Source organism: Misgurnus anguillicaudatus, chromosome 18 (genome assembly GCF_027580225.2).
Source record: "Misgurnus anguillicaudatus chromosome 18, ASM2758022v2, whole genome shotgun sequence".
Classification (NCBI taxonomy): Eukaryota; Metazoa; Chordata; class Actinopteri; order Cypriniformes; family Cobitidae; genus Misgurnus; species Misgurnus anguillicaudatus.
In genome coordinates this window covers 8,599,442-8,614,290 of record NC_073354.2, presented here as the reverse complement: position 1 = coordinate 8,614,290, position 14,849 = coordinate 8,599,442, and the positions used below count along the sequence as shown (strand labels likewise).

General features: G+C 35.7%; 1 protein-coding gene across 1 annotated transcript in view; it reads right to left on the bottom strand.

Annotated features, from left to right (window-relative positions):
- Window positions 1–14,849, bottom strand: part of lama2 (laminin, alpha 2) — a 238,298-nt gene that overhangs the window by 96,431 nt on the left and 127,018 nt on the right. The window contains 1 exon segment of the mRNA XM_073855781.1: window positions 12,471–12,557. Within this exon segment, the coding sequence (XP_073711882.1) occupies window positions 12,471–12,557 (87 nt within the window).

Here is a 14,849-nt window from a genome sequence, read left to right as displayed (position 1 = left end):
TTGGTTCAAATGGAATATGGCCCAAAACACAATACAGTGTTTTTGTCTTTGTTGGTCTCTAATGGTATGTATTGGTTCTAATGGAATATGGCCCAAAACACAATACAGTGTAGTGGTTTTAATGGTAAAAGCTAATGGTTCCTATTGGTATTTTAATGGAAACCTTTAGAATTTTCTGTAATGGTTTTTATTGTTTTTTTCAGCAGGGGATACTTTGAGGCATGTGTGTTGAGGGAAGTTTTAGCTAAACTCTGCAGGATCGACTTTGGACACCCCTGGCTTATTGTGAGGACCTTTGAAGGTAACAGTAGTGGTTACCACAGTAATATGAAAGATGATGATGCCCTTTGTAATTAATAATGTAAATCATTATTACATTTGATGATTTGATTAAATATTCAGCCCTCAGTATAAGCAGTTACCTGTTTGGATATTTTATTGGGTGTTTTGTAACAATCTGTATATTTACTGTAGTGTACTATTAACTCGAGATTTGACTTTTACGGGCGCTGATGAGAAGTGAGATTAAAATCACTGTATAAAGGGCTGAATTTCGATCTGTTTCATGCAATCTTATGCATTTTTAGATGTGGATTACAGTGAATTAATACAATTTATTTTGTGAACTTATATTGAGTTTTGATGTAATTATTGTTGCATAGGAGAAAACTGCATAGGAGAAAACACCTAAATATTACCAAATGGTTAAAAGATTACAGAAATGTTATTCATTTAAGGTTTTAAAGTGTAGTCTTGTTTAATATTGCGTATTGTAATATTTTCTGATGAAAACAAAAGAAGATATTTTGATAAATGATTGTAAGCACACAGTTGACCGTACCTTTTGAATTCCATCGTATTTGTTTTTCCTACTATGGAAGTCAATGGTTACAATCAGCTGTGTGCTTACCATCATTTATCAAAATATCTTCTTTTGTGTTTATAAAAAAAATTTATTCATACAGGTTTACAACAACATGAGGATGAGAAAATTATGACATAAATAAAATTTTAGCGTGAACTATCCGTTTAATATGTGTAAGAAGACTATTTTAATAATTATGAATAGGAATACGTACAAATCTGTGCATGTGTACAGCTGTTAATATGTAAGTAATGAGCATATTAGTCCTGTCAACATGTCGATATTATACAGTTCAGTGTGTAAAAACCTAAGTGTATGTCTGGTACAACCACACTTTATGTAAAAATACGCACGTATTCTCATGAGATCACGTTGGTTGAATCACATCAACTTTTAATAAAATGTGAAACAGTGTCTTTATATAAACTGTAATATCTACAAGCATATGGAGCGTTTTCAATCATTCTTCACCACATGACTGCAACCAGTGAGATTTTTGTAGCCAGTTTTCTCTGATCATTCATGATGATATGATCTGTACTGAAGATGAACACTGTATGAAAAGACAGATATCACTCCAACATCAGCAATCACAGCAGTGAGTATAAGCACAGTAAATCATGGTAAGGGACAAATTCATGTAAGGAGTTTAAATAGTGAGCGGCCGAATGACTCTAGATGATAAAGATGATAATATACAGAACCACGACGGGTCTCAGTAAAACAAAGCGTGACCGATAAGAATGTGAAGGAAATTAAGATGAGCAGACACTATCACAACGCCCGCTCGCTTCACCCACCCGTTCATCTTATCTACTGTGTGTCTATGTTTGTGTGGATCCTGTATCTGTCCTGAAGAAACTCATGCAGCGGGATGATAAACACGCACATCTATCCTGCGCTTATCTGCACTGCACTATCTGCATGAGAGCAAAGAGAAAATAATCACTGCGTTTCCACGCCGCTCAGCGGATTCAGACAGTCACCCAAGACTTCATAATTAAATGTGATAATGCTTGTGAGTGTCAGTACAGTCCGATAAACAGTCGAACACAGATTTACACATCTCACAGTGTCTTTAAAATACCTCAGATGTTCATTCAGTACAAATGCTCCAATGTCTTCTTTAGAAAATGATCTAGGTACATACAGTGGTGGAACTAGAATTTCTTAACTGGGGTGACCAAGGCTACTTTAGGGGGTCCGTAGTCCATTTATCAAAAAAGCATGAATGAATCTCATGATCGCTGATTAGGCCTATGAGATCGGTTTGTAGTAGTGCACCTGTCAGACAAACAGATTCACATTTACTGATGATGCCTGTGGATATTTTAAACTAGAATGTATTTATTGTAAGCTGAAGCTAAGAGACAGGTTTGTTTTTATAGGATCTTGGACAGGCGGGCAAAACAAATACAACTAATGTAAGCATGTAACAGAGAAGATTTTGGTGCAAATTCCTTATCATTTGGTAAAAACAGACAGATTATGCAGATACCAACATGAACAGGTTGTGTAACATGACTTCAAGAAATTTTCACAAACCTTGTGACTTATAGGGCTGCACGATATTGAAGAAAAATTAGATATGCAATAACTAAATAATGCAATATATGATATGCAATACGATAATGCTTAAAGTTTTTAAAAATCAATTTGAACTGTATTTATATCAATCATTTTCCACACATCAAAACACACACACATGCAGTCAGGCACATGCAGGCAGTATTAAAGTATTAAAATCATTCATATATTGTGATATGCATATTGCTTATTGCTATAGGGAGGTCAATCAATTAAAAAATGTAATATAGATTAATCGCACGATTGTCATGAGTTAACTAGTGATTAATCACAACCTAATCTCACATTTTTATATATTCTATATTTATCTTAATTTAACACTTTCAAGTTTTTAATACTCTAATCAACATATGTGAACAAAAATGGATACTTAATGCAAATGCATGTTTATTATTTTATTTTGAGAAAAATCCAGTTAAATTTTTTTTAAGGATCAAAAGCAAAATCACCACAATCCATACCTAGATTTGGCAAACATAAAGTCAAAAACAATATCAATATATGTTTAACTTTTATCTTTTATTGTTTGGTTGACATTGAGACACAGACAGCTTTAAGATCTACTGTAATGGAAGGGTCTAATATTATAGTGTTACACATCAGATATTTTTTCCTAATAGTTAATCAAACATTTACATGCACACATGCGCGTCTGTGTGCATGCTTCAGACGTGTCAGTTTTCGAGTCTTGTCGGTCTTAAAGGTATGGCGGAGGATTTTCTGTTTCCGGGTGGATCATCAAGACTATTGGTCCTCCTAGCTGTCAATCAGGAGTGTTGTGCAATTGCATTTTTTAAAAAGTGGAGAAAGGCGGTTCTTTTCTAAAATTTGAGAAAATCCTCCGCTATACCTTTAATAAAACTTTAAACATTGATCAGTTGTCAAACTTTATCTCTCTAAATAACTCTTTAAACATCAATCAGGTGTCGAACTTTATCTCTCTAAATAACTCTTTTAACAACAAGCAAGTCCCGCACTTTATTTTCTAATTCCTGCATGTTTTAAAACCGAAACCAAAATCTCCGAAACGCAAGTAGATGGGCACACATCATTTTTATTAGATTAAGCATTTAGGATAATAATCTCCGCTTAATCTCTTTATCCGTTTATATGTGTGTATATACATATATATCTCCCAAGGGTTTTTCCCTCCTAGGACTTTTTTTTATTTCCTCGGCTAAACAGCCCGGGGGTTTTTTCTCCTAGGGGTTTTTTTACCCCCGGGGAGGCAGCCTTCTTGGGCTTAACTTAGCTTCCTCTTCTAGACGTTACATTATTAATACGCTCGCTTATAATGTCGAGTCAAAGCCGCAGCAAATTTGACTGCTTATGCTAATTTGTATTATGTTGTGCTATCTGTCGTTTTTCTGTGCTTTTACTGCTTCTATTAATGTAAAGCTGCTTTGAAACAATTAACCATTGTGAAAAGCGCTATATAAATAAAATTGAATTGAATTGAATTGAATAATACACCTCTCAGAAAACGTACAAATAAAGATAAAATTTAGACATTTGATAACTATTTACTGTCTAATGCTGCGTTCAGACCAGCCGCGGTAGAGGCGTCAAGAATGAGTGATTTCAATGTTAAGTCAATGTAAAGACGCGTTGACGTGTGTCTGGAGGTCTCGCGGCGCGAATGAGACGTTTAGTGCGCCTCAAATGGCCAAATTAAGCGTTGCCGCGGCAAAAGCGCAAGTGGAAAAAATTGAACTTTGGCGGAAAAACGCGCCGCGTTAACCAATCAGGAGCTTGCTCTAGTAATGACATGATTACAAGAAGCGAGCATAGTCGCAGAAGCCTCTTCCATAATGCTAATTTCCACATGAATGTCTCGATGACTAGAATTTTACATGCGGCTTTCAAACGCGAATGAAGCGAGTAAACTCAAGCATCAAACTAGACGCAGTAGACGTGAATTTGACCCCTCAAACGCGGCTGGTGTGAACCCACAGTAAGGCTGCGTCTCAATTTATCCAACAACGTGCTAGGCCAAGGGTCAAACAGAAATTATGCGTTGCATTAATCACACGTTATTAAAAAGGTATATCATTAAAATGAATTTACGCATTTTTACTTTTTGCATAATATGTTAACTCATTCACCGCCATTGACGAGTTATCTCGTCATTTATGAGTTCATAATTAACTAATAAATATGCCTTCTTGGACGAATTTCAAAGTGAAAGTGTAATTATCCACTAGATGGCACCAGAACGAATTTATCAAAAACAGAAATTAAAAAGATTTAATGATTGATTTTAACTGCCTTTATGTTTGATAGTCATTCTGAGTCTGATCTCTAACATAAATTCCTTTACAAAAACGCAATTTTTTAAGCTTTTTGCTCAAAATGTTGTATTTTTGAAGAGAAATATCGATATTTCAGTGGTTAAATTAAGTAGAAAAAGTACATTTATAATGAAAGGTTTTTTCCCCATTTTGTTTGTTTTTTGTTTGTTTATTGTTTGTTTGAAAGCAGAGGGTGTGTTCTTTAATTTGATATAATTTGTATGTTTATATATTTATAGAAGAAAATTTTTCCTGCAAGGTATTTTGTGAAAATTTAGTTAAAATCACAAAAATGCAGGTGGGCAACTTTTCTCAAAAAGGCTGGCGGTGAATTAGTTAAATATCTGTTTCTCCAGAACTTTATCTGTGATAAAAACAGCACTCTGTTGAAAATTAGCCTAAAAGTATCAAACTCTAACACAATCCCTAAATGGTAAGTGAACATTGAGGTCTGGCTATTCCTGTCTATTTGGCACCAGCTCATAATTTGTCCAGTGAGAGGATCATCTTAAGCACTGATGACTTGGGCCAGGTGTCCTTAACCCCGGCTATTTATACAACTAACATCCTGTCTGTCTGGACAACAGGGAACCGCGGCTAAAGAGACCTGGTCCTGATCCAAACTTATATTCATCCCCCTGTCATTTCACCCTTATCTTTATCCTGCTCTCTCTCTCTCTCTCTCTCTCTCTCTCTCTCTGGCACTGGTGGTCAAGCAGGGGCAACATATTGTAAACATAATCACTGTATTTTATATCGTTATCAGGCAGCACAGATAAATGTCTGTGAATTAGGCCAGTGGATGTGAGAAGGGTAGTGCTTTATCTGGTCTCGGGTCAGTGAGTGTTAACTCAGGAGATCTTCCTCTAATCCCTGAACACATTACTGTTACAGATAACCACACCACGCATACAATAACCATAGTATTACTACATGTACACTGTTTGATAGAATGTGATGTGTGTGTGTTCACATTAGCAGTGCATTAGCAGCAATACAACAGCACTTATGTGATGTGTAGTAACGTGTGAACAATAATGAATACTGACATTTACATTCAGACACTTATCCAAAGCACTTACACTACATTTAAGCTATAAATCTACAATGTGTGTTGTTCGTGATGACACTGGTGTTACTATAGTAGCTGCATAAAAGATGAGCAGTGAAGGTACAGTAAAGAGATATTTATAGACTACAGCATCATACCTGAACTAAACACAGCAGTGATGTATGAGAAGTCACCACTTTAACTCAAGCGTTTTACATCAGATAGACAAAAACCTTTTCAGATTTTTTACTAATATATCTTATGACAAAACTGGATACACATTTTTGCACAAAAACATTGTGAATTTAATCTCCCAATTATAATTATGAATTGAATAGTAGTTACCTCAATTATTTGATGTTACTTTATAAAGCATGTGTCCCCAACACTTTTGTGAGCAAGGGCTACCACAATGGATAAAACAGGGCTACTTTTCTGATATAGTCTACTCAAACATTTTTTCTTTTACTGTTTTATTTTACAACTCACACAGACTCTATGTTGGAGACCAAAATAAATCACTTGATTCTGCACAAGATAAGCCTAATAAACAGGTCTACAGCTATTTTCAAGTGTGTGTTCAGCTGTCCGAAACTCAACGTATGCTACCGGCTGTAAATTAAACTTCAGTCTCGCTCTCAGATTAACTTTTTAAAGCTAGAGTCTGTTTGCAAGAAGACTGAAAATAAATTATTCTGACTCAAATTAAATTTAACAATTAAAATTTGCTCATTTATCCATTACAATATAATTTTTGGTTTAAATGAAAAAATATTTAGTGGTATTTAAGTGGTTTCTAGGCGTATCACATGTGTTTTAAATCAACCTATGTGAAGTTGGGACTACATGAATAATTTGTGTTGTATTAAAGCAATATTGCTTAAACCTGGCGGGGACTTCCAGTTCCCAGAATGCTTTGCATGAGATTGAATAATGAAAGTAAATATCAAAATAAAGGGTTATTTCATGCATTTTTAATTAATATATGAAAAAAGTGGGACTTTTTAATGTTTAGTATGTTGTTATATAAGTATTTGAAAGAGTTTATGTTTTGTTGTTGGGTTTTTAAATGTTGCATTGTGAAGATGAGTAGAGCATTTGCTTAGGATGAGAACAGTCTCATTGACATTAGTGTTGTTTTAATCAGACAGCATTACACTGGAAGTGTAAATGCCTTGGTTTGAAAGCATTTACATTGAAAAAGTTAACGCCATATTAGCTTCTGTTTCAAATGAGTTATGGTTAGCTTGCTAATGTGTGCTGTTGCTGTAGTATAATAACTGTATATTTCTACATTTAAGTAACAGTGCCGTGATAAAAAAATTGTAGCATTGGTGAATTTAGCTCATTTTTATTCAGATCAACTCAATGTAATTGTGCTAAGGTAACTAAAACCCAGAGTCGTATAATAAGAGAGTTACGACACTCACATAGACGTCCGTTGTAAGAATGGAATGCGGAAGTAACAGCGTGTCATGTAGTGACCCATAATTCCAAACGCAGCACTAAAGCCCATTCATTTTAATGATACCTGCTGGTAAATCGATGAAATTACTGTTTCTCTTTACATTTTCGGACATTTCATGAATATAGTCATCAGTGATATTTTATGAACTCTGCTGTAGGTAATGATTATCATTAATAATAACTAGTAACATTTTTAAATTTTAATGAGTTGTGTGTAATGTGTGAATAATATAGATTTAATGGTTTAATATTTTATTACTGGTGGCCATCTACTTTACACTTATCTTTTTTTATCTATTACGAGTAACACTAGGGGGCAACAGCGAGAAGCTAAATGCCTCATAAGAAAGTCACACTGCTTCACAATGCTGCTATGTGTTTCATTGTGTTTGGCAAGTAATACAAGTGATGTATCCTCGAAAATCATTTATAATTATATTAACATTTAATGTGTACTATAAATACAATTAAATATGAATTTAGTGTGTTTCTGTTATGTTTCACTGTTACAAATAACCGCGTTGGCAATCTTTTTTGTGATTTTAATATAGTAAAAGTGTAGGAATTATGTTTTTAGCAGATTGATAGCCATTGATATAGCCATATTTTTGCTACAAAAATAAAAGATAAACTGTGTTGCTGTAGTTGGTATAAATCAGTGGTTTTCAAACTGGGGGCCGCGAGATGGTGCCGGGGAGGCCCAGTTTTATCACATTTTATAAAATACATTAATTTATCATGATTATGTGTAATTAAACCTAAAAAATAATAAGCCACTACTAGGTTTTTGTCATAAATGTTCTTTCGGGGGCCGCGAAAAAATGCACTGTACACAAGGGGGGCCCGCACGCTGAAAAAGTTTGGGAACCACTGATATAGATAACCACAGTGATCTTTGGGTCACCATTAACTGTTTATCTTTATTAACTGATTTACTGTATTTCCATCACTCCCTAGTAAAAAAACGTTATAAACATAGTAAGTATAGTGATCAATTCACATTACAAGCTAATATTTACCTAAAATAGCTGAAAACCTATGCAAATAGATTGACAGCCCTGGTTTGGAACTGTACAACGTTACATGAATCACGTGACTGCGCGGCGGCGAGATCAAAACGTTTCGTAACTCTCTCGTTATACGACTCTGCTAAAACCAATTGAGTAAGTTCAACTAAATGCATATATCTAAATGTAGAAAATTTTATTGCATGCAACCACTAAACCTTAAAAAAAAATGCAAATTCAGTGAATAACGTTTTTTAAATGAAGACTGATACCAGGAAATGTGGCATCAAAATTCATTAAGATAAATAAATTAAAAATGTGACATACAGTTAAGACTACATTTACATTAGCGTGTTTTTGTTTTTAAAATGCATTCCAGATTGCATTCCAGAATTGTTATCCAGACTACTCTGGAATTTTCGACCATTATAAGCTCCAGGATTGCACTGCAGCGTAGACGGACACGGACCTAACCGGACATTTATTTAAATTAAGGCATGAGTGCCCACATTCACTCTGATTAGGTCGTAGGGGTCATTGCGTAACCTTCCCTGATTCGGCAAGCCCCTATAATGTGACCATTACTGAAAGATGACAATGACCGGCTGCAACTACCTTGTAAACATTAACATGGAGACGGAGCAGCAGGATATCAGCTGTCCACACATTCCTTTTAAGCACATTATGTCATGACACAAACACCCAAAACAAGCGCATACTGTAAGTATTATGGTAAATGTTTTCACCACTAATGAGAAAATATAACATGACAGCCAGCTTTAATGAGACAGTGCTTTGTTTTGATTTTATTTCCGTTAAACGGGTTTCCACTGTAAAAAGTGCACTTAGTGTCACCAACTATTGTCAGAGATTACTACAAACGCTACACCAACTAGTTTTTAACACATATCCCGAAATTTAGTGTTATTGGTCAGTTTTGAGTTGTTTGCAGCTGTGTGGTGTGTCTGCTTCAGTCACATGCAGTATAAATTCATGCCAGGGACTCAATTATGAATTACAATACAAACGGCTGATAAGATTTAAACAGTTATGGCTGCATACATACGCAAGAGCCATGAGGCAAACTATTATTAGAGCAATAAACTCATATATGCATACCCAGTGTGTGTGAAGGGCCACTCTTATGAAAATTAAACATGCTTTTTTGTGGTAAAAGTGTAGTAACCATGGTTTAACTATGGTTATTTACAAAACCATGGTAATTATGTGGTACCCATGATTTTAACTATGTTTTTTTTGTTTTAACTGCAGTAAAACCATGGTTATTTTTTGTAAGGGCATGATAACAGTCATGTATAGTGTGGACGGAGATCTTTTTTAAAATGCCAGAATAGACAAGGATCATTTTCATTTTAAAATGTTGTTGGGCCTTATAGTGCGTTCACACCAAACACGAATGAAGCTTTAAGCCGAGTGTTTTACATGTTAAGTCAATATATATCGTCGCTGCCCAATGAAACTCACGTATGTCCAAAACAGTTACTTTTTCCAAAACACCGTATATCAAAAGCAGTTAAATGTAGCGTTGCCATACTTGGTACGGCATCTTTACATGTAACCATATTCTTGCCAGTGTAATGATATAATCCACATTTGACCAAAATTGAGTTTAAATGGACATACGTGCATATTTTACAGTAACGGTGGTCGATACGCGTTCTTCCGATCATTAATTAGAATGCCCAAGTCGCGTTTCATATTGACAGATGAATACGCTCAGTTTATTAAATAGCCTACGTCTTAGTTAAATACGCTTAGTTTATTTAATATTAATTATAAGTGTATTAAATGTCTCTTGCAAGCTATGAAGGGACAATTAATCAATACACTGACATGGTAATGCTCGACAGCAGGGGCGTCCGTTTGTGTTGAAAAGTGGTGGGGACAAAAGATCAGATAAAAAACATTATTGCAGGACAGGAAAAATATTGAATAACGGCGCATCAAAAATGGGCATAGCGTATAACAGTCAACAACAAGAAAATACTCATCATAAAACCCTCAACAATGTCTACTGCACACATGTAACAGTCCCTGCAACACCAGCTCAACCGAACAATGCAAAAGCACCATACCGTAAAAAACAGCAGCGCGTTTAGTCAATGATTGCAATGAATTTCATTACATATGTACAAGAAAACACACCATAAGCATACAACGCAACATATGTGACCCTGGACCACAAAACCAGTCTTAAGCATCGCTTGATTTTTCAGAACATTTTAACCAAACGCCTTCAAAAAGCGGTGGGATGTCCCCAGCGTAAATAACACTATGCTAGACAGATACTTTGTTTGCACAGTCCTACCGTAATTTAGTCACTCCTAGACGTACGTCTGGCGTCAGGGGGAACGTTTACCTCGATGAAGGCAAGATATTGTCTCACAGGCTATGTTTATTCGGCTATATCCAGTGCTGAGCTTCGATGAAACTTTACGAGACCGGCGAGACGCTTCACAGGCGGGAGATACGCGCCGTGACTGACAGCTTTGACACCAAAAATCTCAAAATCGGCAAAATGGACATACGTGTTTTTCATCGGACAGCAACGATATATATATATATATATATATAATATATATATATATATATATATATATATTTAAATATATATATATATATATATATATATATATATATATATATATATATATATATATATATATATATATATACACCCAATTGAGGCTACAAGCTAGCTAAAGTCAGCAAATTGAACGTATTGCCAAAATTTTATGTGCGAATGATGTGAAACACGTTCGAATAAAGCAAGATAACTAAAAATGTTCAAGTGCCCAACTATGCGCAAATAGCGTGATTTATTCGCTTCATTCGCGTCTGGTGTGAGCGCACAGTTAGAGTACAGAGTAATTCAATTCATTTGGATTGCATAGCTCAGATCATTCAGACTTGAAAGGATGAAAAAAATTTAAAGGTCCCGTTTTTGCTGTGTTTTTAAGCTTTGATTGTGTTAACAGTGCACAACATAACATGTGTTCATGTTTCATGTGTAAAAAAGCAGTATTTTTCACACAATTGACTTATCTGTATTGCACTGTTTTCACTGTCCTAAAAACTGGATGATGTCTTCCTTGTTCTATGAAGTCCCTCGTTCAGAAATACGTAACGAGTTCTGATTGTGTAGTTTGTTTAGTGTGTTGTGATTCGACAGCAGCTTAGCTTAGCAGAGCCGTTTGAGCCAAAGCTGGCGACTGATGTATTCCTGCGGGCGGAGTTTAGTCAAAAACTGTTTTATTGACGTCATTCAATCGGTAAGTAGAGGGCTAAGTCCAAACCGGCCGTTCGCTGTAGGCTTTGAAGGGGGAAATTTCTTTAAAGAAAATATATTGCATGGCACTGAATTTTGAGCTTTATTATAATTTTGCTGGTATTATTTATGCTACTATACCAACATTACACACTTACTAAAGTTTAAAAAATGGGATCAGGAAAAACGGGACCTTTAAGATATCCGACTGATAGCAGTTGTAGTATATTGGCATATTTAAGCATAGTTCGAGACATTGTTGAGATCTTTTGTAAACCTAAGTGGAGATTATGGGCTTAATGTTGTCTAGAGAGAATAACTGAGACCAGGTTTTCACTTCTCTGGTGTCTGGTGGAGGTTGTATGAAATATGTCCTTCACATCCTTCTCAGGGGACAGACCTGGTTGAGTCCTCATCTGAGCAGTGATGGATCAGTCCCATCATGCGCCATTAACGTGTGTTTGTCCCTGGAAAACCCCTCCGTTCGCCCCCTCTATCCTCTCTGCCCTGCTCTCCATTTGTCCTCTCTATAAAACACCTCCATCTGCCTCAATTTCTGTTCCCTGCACGTTGCTAATGGGTCAGCGTGAAGAGGTTTGGTACTGCGACGGTCCCGCTCCATCTGTTTCAATGAGCGGGGTCACAGCAGAGATCTTTCCTCCATCCATATTACACAACATACATCTTATTTTACTCTCAATACATGAATGCTGCATATGAGAATGCTATTGACAATCAGAGAAAGAGAAATAAAGACTGAATGACTGATGTAAGATTATCACATGATGAAATGAAGGCTAAACATCACTGGTTTGGACCAATGATAAAGCTGGGTTGTGTTGTTTTGCATGTGTGGGCACTTGACCACAAACAATAAAGCTGATCAAACAAACATGTTAAAACATGGTCTTACCTGTCACAGCGTGTACCGGTGTAACCGGGCGGACAGCGGTCACATATCACCTCACCTCTGCCATCCAGGTGACACGTAGGGCTAAAACTGTGATGTTTTTCAGCCAACAAGGGGACAAAAAGCAAAAGAAAAGAGAGACGAATGAAAAACATCCTTCATCAGTATTATTATCTCTCTGACTTTAAAACAAGTCAAAGAGAGCAGAGCAACAGACAGAGACAGACGTCAGGTTATGGCCGTCAGTGCTATTCTCAGACGACACTGAAGCTGAAGCGGGACAGTTTTTGGTATGCACAGGGTAGGAGGACAGCATTGCTTTCTTTAGCCGCTTGAGGACTTGGAATGTTCAGCTGTTGAATTCTGGGACACAAACTCTTTCTGGATTGGCCAGCGGCATGCAAAGGCCATTATAAACCCACTAAAAGACTTCCACACAGAGACAGTTAGTAGTCAACTTTAGACATTTTAATAACTTTGCAACTTCTTGTAAACTATCAGTCATTGGAGAATTAGTAGTATGTTTAATATCTACAAACCAGTGGCAAGGCCAGAAATTTAAACTGGGTGGGCCTTGGTAAAATAGGGTGGACCTCAATGCCTACTCTTAAATTACCTCATTTTACAATATAGTAGTGGTTAAACGAACTACATTACGTTTTTTGAGTCATGGACTGAATAATTTTCAGATCAGCAAAAAAGGGAATAAAATAAAAACAAGTCAAGAAATTATAAGCATATGAAAAAAGAAAAGAACAAAGTTACAAATAAAGTACAGTAGTATTTACAGAAATATAATCAAATGAATAATAACACTGTCTTCTTCATTCTATAAATGAAATATAATTAATCCTTTCTAAAGCTTCAAAAGTGATTTTCCTTTTGTCTTTTAATTAATATAATGAGACAAACATAAGCAGTTTTCTGGAGGGTACTGTCCCTTTAAGACCGAATATGCACGGATCCATATACTGACACACACATCTGATTTCTTTCTGAACTGTTTCGTTCACTTTAAGACATAACTGATTCTTTTTATGACAATAATTGCCAAGACTGTGGTATATGAGATAATTTTGCGTCTATGTGTCCTGTCAAGCGCAAAGAGATTCTGTGTTTGCATGCTTTTTAAAACATGCATCTCCATGTGTGCGCTTATGAGTTTGTGTCCATTTGAGTATGTGTGTGCGTCTTTGCGCAAAGAAAAACTGCTCACTTCAACATAATCTTCACATATAAAGGTTTAGAAACGCACTTCCTATATAAATAGTTATTTATTTCTAAATTATGTGTATTTGAGCGATTATTATTATATTTTATGCGTGATTTCTTTGGCTTTTACACAAAAATATTTTGTGTCTCTTCTGACAGGGTGGATCAACCATCAATCTGAGTGGGCCAGTCCCACCCAGGCCCTAATGTAGCCTCGTCACTGCTATAAACACTTGATTTATTCTGATGATCCCTCAAACAAATTGACTATAAGTATCTTTGCAACTATGTCAACTTATTCTACTAACCGCATCCCTAACTCCAGCCCTAACAGTCTACTGTATTAGTAGCCTGTTGTATTAGTTGTATTAGTAGCTTAAGATTTAGAAAATAGTTTTTTAAGAGAAGCTTGGCTGTCATCTACACTTTTCAAAATTAAGGTTCTTAAAGTTTCCTTGTCAGGCTGTTTGGTTCCGTCAACACAGGCCCAGGTGCAGAATGAAATGACTGAGGGGGCACATTACATTTTTAAGGGGGCTTAACTTTTAAAAAAAAAACATCAACAACACGCGGCTTGCTTTAATAAAAAAATCTGACCTTTTTAGCTGTAATCTGCATATTTTTGCATTGAATTAATGCAATCTACATTCAATTTACATTTTCATTAACACGCAGTGTGGTTCAGCCTTACTGAACAAATATCAAAAACACTTATCAAAAGTCATAATGCTGATAACGGCATGGATAAATGTTGGATAAAACCCTGTCCATATATAGTAGTTTTAACTTTACAAGTTGTGTGCTGTTCATTCTTCATTAGCCAGTCGGAGACGCATAGCCCTGTTGTGTATAAAATAAATAGAAAAGCTTAAAGGAATTTTCTTTATACCATACTGTCCTGACTATAAATTGCACCGGAGTATATGCCGCGTCATTTAAAAATGCATCATTAAGATGAAATAACATATATAAGTCACAGTGGACTATACGTTGAGTTTATTTAGAAAATTATTTCACGAAGAACAGACATTTAATCTGAAAAGGCAAGTTATTCAACTAAATAATAGCAGACAGAACAGCAGGCTGAATAGATGTCTGTACGTTAAAGTAATATTATCAGTTATTTAAATGATAAACCATAGCATACAGAACTTACCTGGAAGGTTGAAT